This window comes from Wolffia australiana, chromosome 13 (assembly GCF_029677425.1).
Source record: "Wolffia australiana isolate 7733 chromosome 13, ASM2967742v1".
Classification (NCBI taxonomy): domain Eukaryota; kingdom Viridiplantae; phylum Streptophyta; class Magnoliopsida; order Alismatales; family Araceae; genus Wolffia; species Wolffia australiana.
In genome coordinates this window covers 4,226,837-4,245,843 of record NC_135847.1, presented here as the reverse complement: position 1 = coordinate 4,245,843, position 19,007 = coordinate 4,226,837, and the positions used below count along the sequence as shown (strand labels likewise).

The 19,007-nt window shown below is 40.1% G+C and overlaps 1 protein-coding gene across 1 annotated transcript; it reads right to left on the bottom strand.

The window, feature by feature from the left end:
• Positions 1-1,366: 1,366 nt before the first annotated feature.
• CID7 (CTC-interacting domain 7) lies at positions 1,367-7,541 on the bottom strand. The gene is made up of 6 exons (XM_078584877.1): positions 7,221-7,541; positions 5,627-6,315; positions 4,571-4,931; positions 4,406-4,479; positions 4,196-4,311; positions 1,367-1,789 (listed from the first exon to the last, which is right to left on the bottom strand). Exons 2-6 carry the CDS (start codon positions 6,248-6,250, stop codon positions 1,525-1,527), a joined length of 1,440 nt encoding a protein of 479 aa, XP_078441003.1. The 5' UTR covers positions 6,251-6,315; positions 7,221-7,541; the 3' UTR covers positions 1,367-1,524.
• Between the last annotated feature and the right edge of the window lie 11,466 nt (positions 7,542-19,007).

The window sequence follows — 19,007 nt, the reverse complement described above, 5'->3', positions numbered from 1 at the left end:
AATCTGACTGTCAACATGTTTTTTAATATTTTTTCCAATATAATATTCAGTCCGGTTTTCAATTTGGTTTTCTCGTGAAACCGAATCCGGTACCCAACGTTTGGTAAACCTGATATTCCCGAATTGATGGTATCAGTTCGGTTCGGTTTTACTGAATTTCGGTAAGAAATGGCGAACCCTACTGATTTGTAATATTTTGAAATATGGTTTTTATTAATCACCCATTAATTATTAGCTATTGTATATTCCGTCATTGACTCTTAGAGTATGCAGATAATGGGAAAGAATAAGTAGGCCAACCTAAGATTTATGTCATAAACGTTATATGATGTTGAACTTATTTTGTTAGTTAAGGTTTATATGAATGTATACGTTAATGTTTAGCTTATTGTTATAAGTTATAGTCAATGCTCAATATGCATGGAAAAAACCATTAACGAACTCAGATTTCTGAGTAAATTTTTCAAGAAAAAATTTCCTTACATTGATACGTGTTTTGGGGGTTTTATGCGAAATTTATAGCTGAAATCTGACAAATTTTAGGGGGTGACATTGTGTTTGAACGATGTCCATATGTTAAACTATTTTTTTATGAAATCTTGTACTACTCAGTGTTTATTTGAGTTGTAATACCCCTTACATGTATATTTTATCTTTTATCTAATATGCACATCAGATGTATTTAGAAAGGAAGCAGAAAAATAAGAAAAAAGGAGGAGAAACTAATCAAGTCATCTGAAGTTAAAAAACTAACAGTATGCCTTCTTGTATGGACAACTTTTTAACAAGCCTCATCTGATCTCCAGGAATATCCTCAGTTTATGAAAATGAAAGAATAACGATGGAAATAAGATCAGGGAGGAGAATAAGAGCCCATTAGCGAATTTCTGATTGGATTAGAAAGGTGAGGTAGATATATGGTGAAGGTGAATGGGATTGATAACCAAGAGAGTATAATAATTTTTATGTATATTTAAAATATATAGTGGTTTTATTGAGCCCTAAGTAGGGAGATATTAAATGTCTATTTATAATTTGTCAATTGTTCCCAATTGGTAGAGTTCTTTTTTTCTATATTAGCACTAAACTCTCACAATCACAGGTACAAAAGAATAATGTGTTGCGTTAATTTGCAGCAAAAGTAGGGGGAGGAAGATTTTTTCATCTGTCCATTCACTTTATCATAAATGATTCATGAGATATTTTGCAAAAGCTTTGTATAACACTCGTTTTTTCAAAGGCAGCAATTGCAAGTTTAGGCAAACAGAGGATTATCCTTTGGATTCACAATATTTACAAGCATCTGAGCTCTCTAGCAGGAAGTCCAGTAAACAGTGGTAGTCAAATGATGAGAACTTTCAGGACATCTGGGAGCAAATTCAAAATAAGAAATGATTTTTCTAGAACATACAATGCTTCACATATATGAAGAAATATATTTTTCTATTACTCTCTCTTCTCCTATTTGCCACTATCTTATGCAATATACAAAAGGATACAAGAAACTGAGCTCGCTGCCGGCAGTCAACATATTACCACTCGGAGAAGGCCAGGCTGGTCCTCGGAGAATTGAAGATTCTCACGCAGCAAGTACTGCTGGATGACAGCTGGCAGTCGTGACGGTGGGCGTGGGCTCCGGGCCGGAACGTCGATGCCAACACAGACCATCACCTGGAGACGCCGCCCGGCTGTCTTGGCAGTTCTTCTCAGGATGCTTAACTCATGCTTCAACACGTGCATGGCTTCGTTCACGTGCAGCCCATGTAAGTCAATCAGAGGATTCTGCCCCCTGCATGCGACATTACGTTCAAAGCCGATCAGGGAAAGAAGAGAGACATGCAATGCATAAAGAGAATGTCATGAGATAGAGGTAAGATATGCTTCTTGTTGTGGCTTTCAATTTGATTTTCCAGTTTTACTCGCCATGTAACAATCATGGTCGTCTCATTTGGTATCAGATAATCACCCATGCAAACTTTATCATTTGTGGTTCAACATCTATTGCGAACATGATATTGAAGCACTTAACAACTGTGCTAAAAGCTATAGCGGATAGCACGGGCACTACTTTTCATCTTTAAGCAGGATGCCATCAACAATTTCCAACTATAATTCTGACAGCTCTACACAGGATATAATGTAAATTTAAAAGTGGATGATGTTTTGCACGGTATTCATCTGGCATGGAAGTCTAAAGCTTGCAAATCGGTCCCTGACAAATTCTCCACTCGCTAGTCACCATGTTAAAATGATCATTGCAACATTTAGTATCACATGACTACCCATGTAAACTCCGCCAGTTGACTTAGAACAGGTACCAATCAGCGATCCCAGGTTATCATGACACCCTGTACCATGCAATGACCCAACAGTTGGCGATAACACAATATTTTGCATTTTTTCCAACTACTAATAGCTTTGCATAGGGAACATAAAACTTAAAAAAGTATATTTTCAAAATTACAAACGGGTGTTCCGACAACGCAACAGATCTTGTAAGTAACCTATCAGGGTAGTTCTAGAACACTTGAGACGGTAAAGCATCTTATCCCCTTAAATAATGCATCGCTGCCTTCGTCCACTGGAAGACAGTGAGACTATGTTACTATTTCTTGCATCTTCCCACAGAGAATATGCCCAGAAATTACCCCTGACTGGGGCTGGAACTGCTAACAGACAACAAGAGATTCCTAATGTCCAAACGCTCAAAGAAAGACAATCCATTTACTACTTCAGTCCCACAAAAAATATGTAAAGCGATTAGATGATAAAAGAAAACTGATATGTTCCCCATCGGATCTAGGGTATTTCTGTCTTTCCTTCCTGATAGGAGCATTTTAACATTTTCCCTTTAAATGCATGTTGGCGTTGTTGGAAGGCAGCAAAAGGTCATTTGAATAATTGCATTTCATCTCCTGCATTTTCCCATTTGCTGTGTTCTCTCCCTTGAGCCGCCACAAAAGATCTTCCCAGCAACATTGGAGATGGCATTTCCCTTCCTGACATAATCCTAAACCCCCAAGCGTTTCTCTGGTGCTTTATCCCCATAGCTGCATTTTGGTCAGTTGGTTGTAAGGTAAGTTTTCTTGTTTTCTTCAAAATAGTTGTAGCCCTACCCTTTGAGGGCACTCAAGAAGTATCTATTGATTCAAATAGTTCTCTTAGGTCCCTGTCTGTTCTCCTCAACCGCCCAAGAACCTCTACCTCAATGTGATTATCTCCCAGATATTCAGTTGGCTCCCTTTCGATCCCTACCTCTTTTCATATCAATACCTCAGACCCTGTCACAGTATTCCCTTATTTCGCCATTTTTTAGAAATACTTATTACATCGATAGAACCTTAGGAGTCCCATCACATCCAGGGGACAATCTTAAAGCCAAAATTCTCTATACTCTCTCTCTCTCAGAGGATGTTATCAAGACCAAACCGTTGAAAATTTCCATTTCATTTGAGTTAAATGGGTGGAAATAATTTATGCAACAATTGGTTGTAAAATAAACGGATAGTCGTATGATTGAGTCCCTCTCAGTAAGGGTATAGATGTCCCTCTCAGTAGTAGAGACACATCGATGAATGCCAATGTGAAGGTTTCGCTTTCTTGGACAAGAGCCATATCCGTATCAAACTCTCTTCCATTACTTTCATTTTACCTTCATCTCCACCATGTTTTCTAGACTTTGATAGACCTCCTGAGATTCTATCATTGTCACAATTCGGTAGGACAAACTGAAGTTATGGAGGACATCACTCCAACTAACATATGTTCATCTGAAATTATCAATGGATAAGTACCTTCAACCAGGGTCAGTAGACTATTATCAGGCCCTAGCCCTTCTTAAACTGGCAAATGGGATTACGGACAAAGAAGCAGATATGTTCTGGAAATATTTCCCTTTTTACAACCAGTATTTCATGTTTCTCAACCTTCTCTAGGCCATGATGAGGCAAGACAATCAAATTAAATAACTTCACTTTTTGGTTCCTATGCCAGAAACTAAAGGGGAAGAAGAATGGGTCATAATTTATTATGTGATGGTGCCAGTGCCCTCGGCCAGCCGCACCATCTCAAATAGGATTTCTAACTCCAAATCTCCAGCTTCCCTCTTTATGAAGTAAACAGTCAGTAAAAACCAAAAATTCTTAGACTCTGAAAAAAACTAAAACACTTTTTGAAGTCAAGACACAGAACCAACCTTTGATTGTGGATTGATTTTTCTTGGGCTTCTTTCATATTAAAATTGTAAAGCTGACTCTTGACATATAGCTCTTTCCCAAGGGCCTTGTTTCCAATTGAATAAGCATGTTTTTCCTGTAAAAAAAGTATTCCCCGTTCAACCTCAACGTTCAAACACTGTTGACTTCTCGAAGAGAAATATGGGCATAAAACAGTGTTTTCTGCTCACTTGTGGCTCGAACAAAGTACTTCTAAGGCAAGCTAAATCTTGTCCGTCCTCTCTCATGTCTGAGTATACTTGAGCTGAAGAAATAAATTCGGTGCCGAAAAAATCCACAAAATGAGTACCCAAACCAAAAATATAATACCAAATGAATCGAATAAACTTATCTACCTGTCATAAGGTCCAGGGACAGTTTCCCATACCCATCTGAATGGTCTCCAAGAAAGGCCTTTCCAGGAACATTGTTATACGCGCTCATTACGAGATTTTTATCTCTATTTGGGCTGAGTTTTACCAAATCTGCAAGGCCATCCTGAGACTGCCTTCCATATGTGTTTGGAATAAAAACCCTGGAGGCCGGGGTGTCAACAGGCAAGGATGGAGACTTAAACAAGGGAAACCCTTCAGGTTGCTGAAGCTTTTGCGATCCATTTCCATTCTTGTGTAATAAATGAAAGTCAAGCGTATTGAGGCTTGGCGTAATAACTGACTTTGCGCTCATGTTCTGGTTGAGACCGGCATCAGCTTTCAGCTGCAGCCACAGACCAATCAATTATCTGAAAAGCGCTCATTTGCATACCAGCCAGTAGAATACAAGCCAAGAATATGAACTGTAAAGCACAGGAAAGGCAGGTCAACGACTAAGACTCTTGGAAGAGCCCCCTCTACGGTAGAAAAAAAAATTCAGCAAGTTATCTTGGGAATTTTCATATTTATAAAGAAGAAAAGTTTTTGCATAACGCTAATCTCCTATTGCCGCTTTTAAAAAAAACTTAAGTAGAAAAGACAGCATTTAGAGGAAAATTTTGAAGAAAACGCATTAAACTTAGGGCAAAAATGAAAAAAAATAACAAACTGAAGTATTAATCTGGTACTCAGGGTTTAACGCCCATTACACAACTTTTCCTTCTCTACAAGATTCAGATATCCGAATGTGTAGATGTGCACAAGATAAAAGCATAAAATTACTAATAATCATTGAATGTTCACTCAACCATGTGAATGTGAAATATACTAGGATAATGATTATTAGTCTACATAAAGCAGGCAATCATTATTAGGATAATGATACAGGAGAATCTTGTTTCAACAAGCAGGTAAAAACATCTATCAAGGTTTTTTACAAAGGAAATGGCCACTACGGATTATTCACTTGCCTTTTAAACAATAATAAGAACACTAAATCACATCAATCAATGTCATAATAATCGAAGGCATCACATGTACCTCCAGTTGAGTTAGCATCTCCACAGTTGATTTCAAGTTGCCTCCATTAGCATAATAAACTTCCGCAATGCTCTCAAATGCAAAAGAAGGGAATTGTGACAATAAGTATTCCAAATGATCCAACATCATGCTTCCAGATGCAACTTTCTCCATGTTGAGATTCCAACTATCATTCAAGAGCTTCTCTTCCAAGTAATTGTCTATTGAACTCAGTCGAGATGTTGATGGATTATCAAGCTTTGGGCTTCTAATCTGTTGCTGAAGCGAGAAATTCGGCTGTGTGGTGGGCAAGTCAAGGGCCTTAACCATCGAAAACATTGGTGATTTGGGTCCATTGATGGAAAGCCCAGAGAATGGAAAATCCTGCTGACTTGTGACGTTGAAATCAGGGGTGATATCATCAGGCAATTGGCCACGCCAATACTGATGAGCTTCATCATCTGAGTAGTTAGACATTCCGCTGGCTTCTATTGGCGCTAAATCTGTACTTTTGTTTTGAATGGACAGATGACGAAGCGCAGAAGGTACAAACTCCGCAGCATTAGGGTTAAGACTTGCCCCCCTGTTAGCCGAAGATAAGAGGGAATCTCTACTTCTCAGAGGATTTTGGCTCGATGAACTCATTTTTCCAAGAAACTATGAAGATATGCTGTAATGAGGGAATCTAGTACCAAGTAATTATCCCGGCCCTGAAAATTAGTATTGAAATAAGGTACGACTAAGAACATCAATACTAACTTACATTCAAAATAGAACACCATATTTAGACAGAGAAGGATTGAACGCAGGTTTTAAAACTAAGGGAATCCTTGATTTTTGTCAGTAAGAATTCAACTTTGCTTTTCTTCAAAAAAAAAAAGAATTCAACTTTGCTTCGTAAATTTGAAGATTATTCTTCAGAAGTTATCAGTCAGATGATATATTTCACACCTACTGCCTCCAATGGCAAAACATTTCCTTCATAAATTTGAACTTTGCTTCATAATTTTGAAGAATTCAACTTTGCCTCATAATTTTGAAGATTATTCTTCAGAAGTTATCACTCAGATGATATATTTCACTCCTACTGCCTCCAATGGCAAAACATTTCCCATCGATTTCTTCTACTCAGAAATTCGAAATGAATACACATGGAAAATTTCACGATTACTCAGCACAGAAAGTAATTGTCAGCCACGAAGCTCAGCTCAATAACGATTGTTCCGATCACTTCAAATCACTCGCTTAGTCTAGTTTTTCAAATTTATCAATCTGATTCTTAAAATAACTTCCAGATTACAAGTTATTTAGTTTTTTCAGCAGCCTATCTCGTCTCACCTAATTAAACTCTTCTGTTTCATCCTAATCCATCAACTAGATCTAGATCTGAACAGTAGCATAATGGTCGCGGCGGACTAACGAAGTCGGCCATTTCGAATCGGACTCCGCGAAACCAAAATAAATAGATAAAAACCATGAACGAGAGATCTACAAAAAGCAGAGAGAGCAATCCATCAACCCCAAACCCACAAAAATCACAGTCACATTGAAAAAAAAACCGAAAGAAACCCAAACAACCGATCAAGAACGAGCATCCGTGCGAATGTAGACTTACCATTTCTACGCCCCGCGAGAAGGAAAGGGGAAAGAAACGGACCCATGACGAAAACAGCTGCAAAAAGACGGATTTTTCACTCGTACGCGCACTTGTCTCGGAATCCCTCCTTAAAACTCTTCTGGGTATCTAAATCTAAGAAAAAAATTTCCTTAACGGACGTTTGATCAGATGGATGACGACATCGCCTTGAATCGACGGCACGGGAGATCCACAGAAAACTCAGGAGAGAGGATTTACGAGGAGGAAGCGATATTACAAACGGGGACCCCCACCGCACACCCTAAACCAGACCGCCCAGACCCAGCCTGACGTCCTCGCCACTCAATTTCTCATGACAACAAGGAGAGAGATAGAGACAGGAAGAGAGAGAAACAGATCAGGGAGAGAGAGAAAGTGGCACAAAAGAGAGAGAAAAAGATAAGGAAAGAGAGAGAGAGAGAGAGAGAGAGAGAGAGATAAGGGAAGAGAGAGAGAGACACACACACACTGCAAGAGAGAGAAAGAGATAAGGGAAGAGAGAGAAAGAGAAAAGGGATGAGAGAGAGAAAGAGATAAGGAGAGAGGGAAAGAGATAAAGAGAGAGAGAGAAAGAAAGACAGGAAAAGAGAGAATGAGAGGCAGGAAGAGAGAGAATGAGATACAATAAGAGAGAGAGAAAGAGACACAGGAAGAGAGAGAATGAGATACAATAAGAGAGAGAGAATGAGATAAGGAGAGAGAGAGAGAAAGAGAGACAGAAGGAGAGGCAGAATAAGAAATGCACGGCCTGGTGCTAGTGGGCTTTGCCCTCTATGAACCAGGTCAGGGGTTCAAATCCCGTCGGCGGCAACTTTGGTAAACAAAAAAAAAATGATAGGATGCGATCATACCTGCACTAATGCACCGGATCCCATCAAAATAAAAAAAAAGAAGAGAGGCAGGAAAAGAGACAGAATGAGAGGCAGGAAGAGAGAGAATGAGATACAATAAGAGAGAGAAAGAGACACAGGAAGAGAGAGAAAGAGATAAGGGGGAGAGAGAGAGAAAGAGAGACAGAATGAGAGGCAGGAAAAGAGAGAATGAGAGGCAAAAAGAGAGAGAATGAGAGGCAATAAGAGAGAAAGAGGCAAGGAAGAGAGAGAAAGAGACACAAGAAGAGAGCGAAGAGAGACAATAAGAGAGAGAATGAGAGACAATATGGGAGAGAATGAGAGACAATAAGAGAGAGAAAGAGTTACAGGAAGAGAGATAAAGAGGTACAGGAAGAGAGAGAATGACAGACAAGAAGAGAGAAATAGAGGCAGGAAGAGAGAGAATGACACACAAGAAGAGAGAAAGGGAGGCAGGAAGAGAGAATGACACAAAAGAAGAGAGAAATAGAGGCAGGAAGAGAGAGAATGACAAACAAGAAGAGAGAAATAAAGGCAGGAGGAGAGAGAATGACACACAAGAAGAGAGAAATAGAGGCAGGAAGAGAGAGAATGACACACAAGAAGAGAGAAAGGGAGGCAGGAAGAGAGAATGACACACAAGAAGAGAGAAAGGGAGGCAGGAAGAGAGAATGACACAAAAGAAGAGAGAAATAGAGGCAGGAAGAGAGAATGACACAAAAAGAGAGGAAGAGAGGCAGGAAGAGAGACAATGAGACACAAGAAGAGAGAGAGATAGACACAGGAAGAGAGACAATGAGACACAAGAAGAGAGAGATAGACACAGGAAGAGAGAGAAAGACACACGAGAAGAGAGGGAGAAAGAGTCAGGAAGAGAGAGAATGAGAGGCAGGAAAAGAGAGAGAGAGAGAGATAGGAAGAGAGATAAAGAAAAGAACATGGAGAGAGACAAGAAGAGAGGGAAAGAGACAAAAAGAGAGAGAAATGGAGAGAGAGACACAAGGGAGGGAGAGAGAGAGAAAGAGAGACATGAAGAGAGAGGAAAAGACACAAGAAGAGAGAAAGAGACAGGAAGAGAGAAAGAGGGATAGTAAGAGAGAGAGAGTAGGCCTTAGGTGGGTTGGAAGGATTCTTCTAAAAAAGACATTATATAAAATATTTCAAGAAACCCAACTTATATGCTTTTATAGTCTGTCCACCAGCACCTTAGGTGGATTTTATAGTATTCCTCTATTCAATGATTACAATGTACCTTTGTGAAAGCCAAGTGTAAGAGACAACAATCCATTTATTTGTCTTGATTTCTCATCGAGATACTTTTATGAATACTTCAAAATGTTTCCCTCGTCTTAAAATTTTAATAATATTCACATATTTTTAATTCTAATGCGTTTTATCTTGTTTGTTAATAATCACCTCCATCATTGAGATATTCTCACTCATCACCCTCTTGCAACCCATATCCATCCTAAAAAACTTAGGGTGGATAGAATATATATATGTTGAAATAGTAATCATGTTGTTTGATCACGAGGGTCATCTTTAAAGGTATACCAACATATAAAAATCCAAGATAAAATGCAAGATGATTCGGAGGAATACGTTGTACATCTTTAAAAGTAATAATTCAATATGAAGTTTAATGTATCAAAGAGCGGGGAAAATCAAAAGTACAAGCAATCATAATTAATGACATGTATGTCCTCTGACTCTTTCTTTTGAAATACACATATATATATATAATAATGTAAAGCTTTTAACTAAATGGTTAGAATCTCCTTTGGATGGAAATGATATGATCACTGCTAAGTCATGAGTAAAAAGGACAATATTTCATATCCATCTTTATATCTAATCTTCTAATTTCAATTATTATCTTACTATGAAAGTAATCATAAAAATATCATGAGCATATAAATAAAAAATGGACAAAAATATTTGAGAAAACACACACACATATATATCATCTTTGCACCAGGAATTCACTTTTTAATAGAGATATAATGGAACACAAATAAGGCACATCTTTACCATATAAAACTATACATATAGTCATGAGTGAGTTTCTACAAGAATTGAAACAATGGTACAAAAACTAGCAACTTGTCAACTTGATTTTTTATTTTAGATATAAAAATTTATTTTTAGACATTATTTGAAGGTAAGGAGTTTGATACAACTATGATTCTCATGAGTTTTGAGAACTTTGTATTTTTTAAAAACAACGCTAAAAAATATGTATTGGCTAAGAAAATGTTGGGGTCTGGTGCGTTGGTTTCATGATAGAAACCTGTTTTCTATGCAACATAAGCATCGATCATTTCAAAAATGATATCTGGAATCTAATATATCATATGTATCTTGTGGGGAAATTGTTCCGCCCTTGGATAGGTCACTTTGAGATTGTTCTGAAGCTATTCACGTGTCCAGCCTCTAGAAGTATCCGCGCAGTCAAGTTGCTCTTGGATCTCTACTTCTTCTTCAACTCTTCTTGAAAATCTTGTAGACCTTCTTACCATGAAGACTATATTTGCGAATGAGTGGAAAAAAACTCAGAATGAAGAAAGGGGGGTGGGGGGGCACCAAGCTCTAGCTGGCCAAGATGCTTAAAATTTGTTCCCTTTCCCCTATTTATGTTTCATTTAAGATTTTTCTCAAAAACCCGTCAAGTAAAATATATTCACCAATACCTCTATGATCTTATGTGTGTGACCTTCTAGGCCCATGTATCATTATAGTCAATAACTTTAATGGCCCAATGACAATTATTAGCCGAACCTATTAATTAACTATATCAACATATATATTAATTAACTAATGATCGATTTAACCAAATCGATAGGTTAAGTTTCCAGCATGTGGGGTGCCAATCTATACCTTGTGCTCTAGAAGATACAGAGTAGTGTTCAAACTCTCTCATGGAACCTTTATTGTCATCTGTTACCATATGTGTATTATCCTCCATCCGCGGGAGACTCTTGAATTAGAGTATGGTTGATCGTCAAACCCTAATCCATCATTCGATGAGCACCTATCTGTATTAGCGATCATTGGAGAACACCTTCTAAAATATCATCATTATCCTAGTCAGGAATTTAGCTGCATTGTCTTCCTTGAGTCAATCACCTCTTATATCAAGGACTGATGATCCCGTCTTGATCACTCAATCATCTCCATGGGCTTCTTCCTACATCCAAGCTATGAGTTGTTAAAATCCCATGTTTAGGAACTCATTAATTGTAGTCAAAACATTATTGTCCATCCATTACATTTCCTTAGTGTCAACAGATCACTTATACAATTGTGGCATGAATCAACCTAATTCACATTTAAGGACAGTACCATTAAGGGCTTATTTGGATCAATTCAGTGAGCTATTTCTCCATAGAGCATCCAATATCTGTTCTCAGTGCCCCACACTACAAGCCACATGATCAACCATATTTATCGTATACATAGGGTCAGATAGTGTTATTCTCCAGATAATTCGATGCTTGTCTCAACTATCCATCAAATATGGATAGTTGGAATGCATGTTTAAAGACTATCGATCACTGTGCTATGATCTCATCATAATTCACTAGGTCATTGCATGAATTCATGGACTTCATTATGAAGATCACACTGGATTAATAATGAACTAATGCTCTATTCAATGACTTAAATAAAAAATGGCTATGTGATTTGGCTTGACAGCCGCATAATATCCATCACCAGCAACTTTCCAAAAGTGCATGATTAAGATATTTTCCAACCTCACCAGGTGTTCATGGATGATTTCTCAGTATTTGGCATGATTTTTTATGAATACCTGTCCATATTAGTTAAAGTTCTGACCATTTGCATAGAAAAATGATTTGTTCTCAACAGGGAAAAATCTCACTTCATGGTTGAAGAGGGAGTGGTGTAAGGCCATTTTGTTTCATCAAGAGGGCTTGAAGTGGACAGAGAAAAAACAAAAGTAATTTAAAATTTGCACTTATCAAAAAGTGTCAAAGACATTTGATCATCTTTGGGTCATGTGGGATTTTATTGGAGATTTTTGAAAGATTTCTGAAAAGTCTGCAAACCTTCGACGTCATTACTAGCCAAAGATATGGATTTTGTTATAGAAAATGTGGCATAGATAGTCTTTCAAGCATTAAATAAAGCGTTGATTGAGGCACCCACCCTCTAAGCTCCCAATTAGGACATGCAATTTGAGATCATAACTAATCCATCAAATTTCGCAATGGGAGCAGTCTTTGGTCAAATAGTGGACAACAAGCTAGTGGCTATTTACTACGCAAGTAAGACCCCTCGACGATATGCAAAAGAACTACATTACTACAAAAAAGGAATTGCTCGTTGTTGTTTTTGCGTTGGAGAAATTCAGGACTTGTTAAACAATAATGCAATCATATATAGTGATGATGGAGATTTATGATACCTGTTCTCCAAATAAGATTCAAAACTGAGGTTAATCTAATGGGTACTCCTGTTATAAGAGTTTTGTTAGGAGATTAAGGACTAGAAGGGAAGTGAGAACTCAATTTTAGATCACTTATCTAGAATGATGGTTGAATCAGGAGGGGAGATAGTTGAAGAATTTCCCAATGAACATTTGCTCACAATTGAACATAATGAAGCTCCATGCTATGCTCACATACTAAACTTCCTAGTTACATGGGTACTCCCAAAAATTTGGAGAAGAGAAAAAAAAAGAAATTCTTTTGTGACATTAGATTCTACATATGGGATGACCCCAAACTATATGGATTTAGACCTGATCATATTCTAGAATGATGTTTTACAAAGAGTGAAAAATTACAAATTTTAGGCATGTGTCATTCACTCCCTTGTGGGGGCCATTCCACATTGCACCCTGTTGCGCCCGTTGTCCCTGTTAATCGCCACTACAGCTTGGTGCTGCCCTAGGAGACCCTTGGCAGTAGTGGGATGCAGTACTATAGGGCAAGGGCACCGCACGCCACCAAAAATGAATCCCCGCTGCCATAGCAATTGCTCCCACCAAATCATTGGGCATCGCGAGCCACCCTACCGTCAAGAGAGAGCGCCACAACCGACTGAGTGTGCATCATCCAAAACCCAGAGGGCACTGTCAGCCAACTCAGTCTCTGCACACTGCCCATGCCAAGCAACACGGCAGCACCCTACAAACCCAGGAGACCCTAGGGCGGTAAGGAGACGTAGTGTCGCCGGGTGAGAGCGCCGCCCCTCACCAAAAAATGAATCCCACAATGCAGCCCTGATCTGGTGCCACGTGGTCCCCATCCACCTAGACAGTGGACTTCGTGGGCTGCGGTGCCGCCAAGAGAAAGCGCTGCAAGCAGCCAAGTGCGCATCATTTGGAACCCCGAGGGCACTGCCAGCCAACCCATCCCCCATGCGCCACCCCACCACGCACTACAATGGCATGCTACTGGTCTTGGAGGCCCCTTTCTAGCGGCAAGGCACAGTGACACAGGTCGAGAGCACCACGCGCTACCGAAGAGAAATCTCATAGAACCGACCAACGCCATGGCGATCTGCTCTTACCAACCATTGGGCTTTGCATGCCGTCGTGTTGGCGTCAAAGTCGCAACTTGCCAGGTGCGTGTCGTCTGGACCCCGGAGGGTGCCATCATCCAAAACCAGCTCCCTCACGCCACCCCTTCCCGCCGCCACAGCAAGTCGCTCCTCCCAATCATTGGGCTTCACGACCTGTAGTGCCACTGAGCGAGAGAAACAAGCAACCAATCAGTGTGCATCATTCGGAACCCGGAGGCACTATTAGTGAGCTCAGAAGCATCATCATTGTGGACTGAAGCCTCAAACCCTACTGCCCCCATCAAGTATATGCCCGGGTACTGCCCTGAGAGAACCCGCGGTTTTACCACCCGCTGTGCCACCCGTTGGAAAGCGTTGTTTGGCTGGATGGGCCGTAGGCACGAACGGCACACTCGCACTGTGCGGGAGAGCCATAGAGACAATGGGTCAGCCAGGTATTACCGACGGCTTGGCAAAAGATGCCCATGTAGTGGATGAACGGCCCCGTGAGCATTTGGCACACCTGGGCGTGCACGACGGCGCTCTCGGCAGGACCGGCGGGCGAGTTCTAAGCTTGTTCTAAGACCGCACTCATTTCGGGGAACCACGGAGACCAATTGGTTTGTCACCCTCGACATCAACACCGTGCCTTAGTGCTCTCTCTGACCATCAGAGTGCGGTCGTGATCTGGCATGTGCGAGGGAGGCGCCTTCAGTAGGAGTGGTGGTGCATTTTTGACATTACCAAACCCACCGCACACAACGGGACCTAAGCGGCCGATAGCTCACGCTGCTGGAGAGTAATGCATTTTCTTCCCCATATCCAATAACTTCCATATATACCCAAAACGAGATCTCCCCCTACAACGCATGAACCTAAAACTAGGACTCGATCAGACACTTTTTTGGTACCGTAAGAGCTCGGCCATACGGCCATGGATTGCTGCCAAACTTTCAGAAATGTGCAGAAATTTTATTTAGAATCCATTTCAAAAGAAATCCCCCAGAGGAAATCAGCTTTGTTTGGAGGACTCCAGAGCACCCTCCTCCGCCAGCGCTCGCCGCCGCACAAGCCCCCATAGAGGTTGGGGGTGTAATGGCTATCTCCCAATTGGTTGAACATAATTTTCTGATATTTTGATAGTCTCTTCCTACCATTGAGATATACCTCTGAATAAAATTTTAGCTCAAATCAAGGCCTACAACTCCAGGAAAATCATTTTTTCAAAGGAACCTCCCTTGTCTAGAATCCTTTGGGTACCAAATTTTATGTGCACGTCTGAATTGCAAAAGAGCACCATAGGAGCACCGAATTTTATGTGCACCTATACCAAAGGAGCACAATAGCTCTGAAATGCAAAACAAAATAACTTCCCAATGTGACAAAAAAGAGCGTCAGCGTGCTTATGCAAAGGGGTACTGCGCTCGTGTAGGCGCATGTGCTGCACTGTGCGAGCGCTGTGAGCAGAGGGGATTGTTTGGGGTTGCGTGGGGGTTGCGCAGGGTTTGTGGGAGGCTGTGCGGGAATTTAGGGGATGCACGCGGGGCTGTACAAGGTTGTAAGCAGCTGTGGGGGCTGTGTGGGGGTGTGCGGGGATGTGTGAGGATGCGCGTGGGCCCATGGGGGGCTGTGCGTGCGAGGCTGTGTCGGGGTGTACGGTGATGGGGATGCGCATGGGGGCTGCTCAGGGCTGCGTGGGGATGTGCGCAGGCATACACCCAGGGCTGTGCGGGGCTGTGTAGGGATATGCGGGAATGCGCGTGGGGGCTGCTCGGGGCTGTGGGGATGCATGCGAGGCTGTGGGGACTGTGTGGGGATGTGCGTGGGGATGTGTGGGGTTGTGTGAGTATGTGGGGGGATGCGCGTGGGGCTGAAGGGTTATGGGGGTTGTGTAGGGATGTGCGAGGATGCACGAGAGGGCTGCTTGGGCTGTGCGGGGATGTGCAGGGATGCGCGAGATGCACGCAGGGGATGCTTAGCGCTGTGTAGGGATGTGCACATGTAGAGCTAGAGGATGGAAACAAACGGCGAATTAGAACGTACGGAACATATCAGAACGGAATTCCGTTTCGATATCCGTCTAGAGCAAAATTTTTCTTCATTTTCGTCATTCGTCACCGTTCCGTCATCTGCAGGATTCCATCATTTGTCTGTTCTGTCATTCGTCTACTGAAAGTAAATGGAACAGAACGAACGTCTCGGTAACAGAAAACAAATATCCTTGAACCCCGCCCCCCTCCCCCCTCAAGAATTCTTCGTTTGTTGGCGCTCTTCCTCCCCTTGTGTCTATTGCCACTCTCAGTTCTCTCTTCCCCTTTGCCATTGTCGCCTTGCCCCCTCTTCAACCGGACGCTCTCTCCCTCTCTCCCTCTGTCCCTTCTCTTCCCCTCAAAGCATCTCTCCCCCTCTCCACTGTCGTTGCATCTCTCCCTCTCTTTGTATCTTGGCTCTCTGTCTCTCGACTCACTCTTTAACTGTCTCTATCTCTTCGCTCTCTCTCTAACTCTCTCTATCGCATCTCTCCCTCTCTCTGTCTCTCAGCCTGCAGATCTTGCTGTGTTGAATGCCACATCCATTGTGGTGCTAGCAAGAGAGGTGCATCTTCTTCCCAGGTATCATCCGCCGGCACTGAGTCCTGTCTCACTTTTGTTCGATATGCTGCTGCTAGAGATGTGATAACACCCTAATTTCTTTCTTTATTTCATGTTATTAGCATGATTTTATGCATTTAAAGAGCTTAAAATGGGGTTGTTATCATATATTTACATGAAAATAGTGTTTTCTAGTGATTTCTGATTTTTCCCTAATTTTCTGTTAATTCTATGAATTTTAAAGAATTTATTGAAGCTTGAAATAATTATTTTTGAATGAAAATGGCATATTTAATATTTTATTTCGACATTTATCAGCATGGGAATGAATCAGTGAATTTTCTAGAATTTTTTACGAATTTTTAGGAATTTTCTGAGATTTATTTGAAGAGGAAATGTATTTATTTCAAGGAAAAAAAGTATATTTATAATAGAAAAAGAAGTATTTTTATTATTTTCGAACTTTCAAGGGCCTTTTTGCGAACTTTCGTTGCAAAAAGACCCTGAAAATAGCTCTCGGTCGCCATTGAAGGCGTAAAGATCCAATTTAAAATTTTACAGGGTTTTATTGCAATTTGTAATATATATTTTTAATGTTTTTAGGAGAAATCAGAGGAGAGAGAGTGCGCCAGGGGCATATACGCAATTACTTTTAGGCGGCGTTCAAAAGAAATTCCAAGCTTTTTAAGGACCTTTCTACAAAAAGGAGGATTCAAAATGCGCCAGCCAATGAGAGAGCGACACGTCATTGCGTGTTTAAAAATGAAATTAATAAATAAATAATTTTAAATCCAATGGATTAAATTGGTTTAAAATTGATTTATTAATAACTTTTGATCCTGAAGTCCGATTGAGATGATTGTTTTATGGATTTGTTCGTCTTGATCCCTTCTTTCTATCTGTATGATTGGATCATTCAGATCCAGCCTATATTGATAGATAAATATTAAGTACTAAACGGGGGTAAAATGGTGATTTTTACCATATAACCTAAGTATAAAAGCTAAATTTCGAGAGGGGGAGCTCATTCTTGATGGTTCTCTATCACAGCTGCAAGACAGAGAGGAGTCCCACCCTGGATCAAGTTATCTGGTACTTTTTCCTTGATTCTATTTGGATTTGTGCATTTTGAATGAGATTAGTTCAATTTCTTGTTTCTTCTTCTTGGTTTTGATCTGAAATTCTAAATCGCTTGGCTTGAGCGGCATGTACAAGCCCTGATTAGGATTGAGAGGAGAATTTGAGGGATTCAACTAAGCATTCAACTGCATTCCAAAGAAAAACTCTAAAAAAATTAGTTTTAATTCTTAGGAGATTAAATTACCCCCATTTCAGTTCTGAATTATCAGAGTTGCAAAAACAAACCAAACTCAAATTAAAAATTCCCTTTTAACCTCTCTAATTGACCTCTTGGATCCTTTTATTAGGATCAAAGAAGCCAATTTAGAGCTCCATATTTCTTCTATTCATCTCAACTCTTCTACCCCCGTTTCTAAATTCTCATCTAATTAGGGTGACTTGATCCTCATTGAAGATGAAATTCAGTTTAATCACAGTGAAACGACCAATACAATCACCAAATCGAATTCCTTACTAGCTTCCCTTGGACGACACTCGTACTTATCACTATACGTCTTAAGTGGAGTTCTTATAAATTTTATTGCATAAGCCAAAATCCACAACGACAAGGGCTTAAAATTGCATAGTTTTTACCCTATTTTTGGCTTATCAAGATGTTTTTCTGATTATTTTATTTTTCTGAACTGAAATGCTTTGGTGTTAATTAAGCTGTTTATAATTGGAGTTGTTGATGTTAATTTAGTTGATTTGCGCCGAACTAGTTAGTTGTAACTAGCTGTTTATGTTGGGAGTAGCTGTTGATATTAGTCTGATAGGTTAGTTGATATGCTCCTAAATGCTTTAGTTTTGTATAGATATTTATGTTGGATTTAGCTGTAGATGTTGTTTTGATAGTTTAGACAGACTTATCCGAAATGATTTGGTATTTTTGGTGATGTTGATGTAATTCTGATAGTATAGTTATTTATGGGGAAATGCTTTGGTGTTTCTAGCTGTTTATATTTTGTGTAGCTGTATATGATATTCTAATAGTTTAGTTAATCTACATAGAAGTGCTATGGTGTAGCTGTTTACAGTTGCGACAGCTGTAGATGCTAATTTAGTTGATCTGCGATGAAATGTGTTACTGTAGAAGTTGTTATATTTGGGTTGGCTCAGGTTTGGTGATAGTTTTGTTGATCTACACTGATTATAAATGTGTTGGTATGGTGTCACCATTTATATAGGGTGTAACTGTTGATCTTATGTTGATCGGTTTGTTGATATGCTTTGGTGTAACTGTAGATATTAATTTAGTTGGTTTGCGCTCAAATACTTTGGTGTATTTGTGTATAGTTCGTATTGCTATAGATGTTAGTTGAGTTGATCTATGCCAAAATGATGCGGTCTTGTTGTTTATATTTAGTGTACATGTAGATGTTTTGTCATTTTAAATACACAACAGAGTTTTTTGTTACTTTCAGATAAATTTCGTCATTTTTCCAAGAAAAGGTATATCCTAAAAAATTTAAGCATAAAATGGAGTTTAGCGCCGACAATGTGGCACAACAAACAAATGACGTTGTGCCGGTAGTGGGGGCTGAGGCTGAGTTTAGGAATGACCGTCAGAGTTGAAGTCAAAATTTGAGGAAGCCACCTAGAGCAAAAATCTTCGAGTACTTCACGGTAGTGGAAAAATCAAAGTACATATGTGAACTGTGTCGTGCTATTAACCC

Excerpts from the sequence above, each read along its gene's own strand:
- CID7 (XM_078584877.1), bottom strand. The coding sequence starts at position 6,250 with ATGAGTTCATCGAGCCAAAATCCTCTGAGAAGTAGAGATTCCCTCTTA. Across the intron at positions 4,312-4,405 it reads GTACTTTGTTCGAGCCACAA|GAAAAACATGCTTATTCAAT; the intron begins GTGAGCAGAAAA and ends CTTTTTTTACAG. Across the intron at positions 1,790-4,195 it reads AAATCAATCCACAATCAAAG|GGGGCAGAATCCTCTGATTG; the intron begins GTTGGTTCTGTG and ends TGTCGCATGCAG.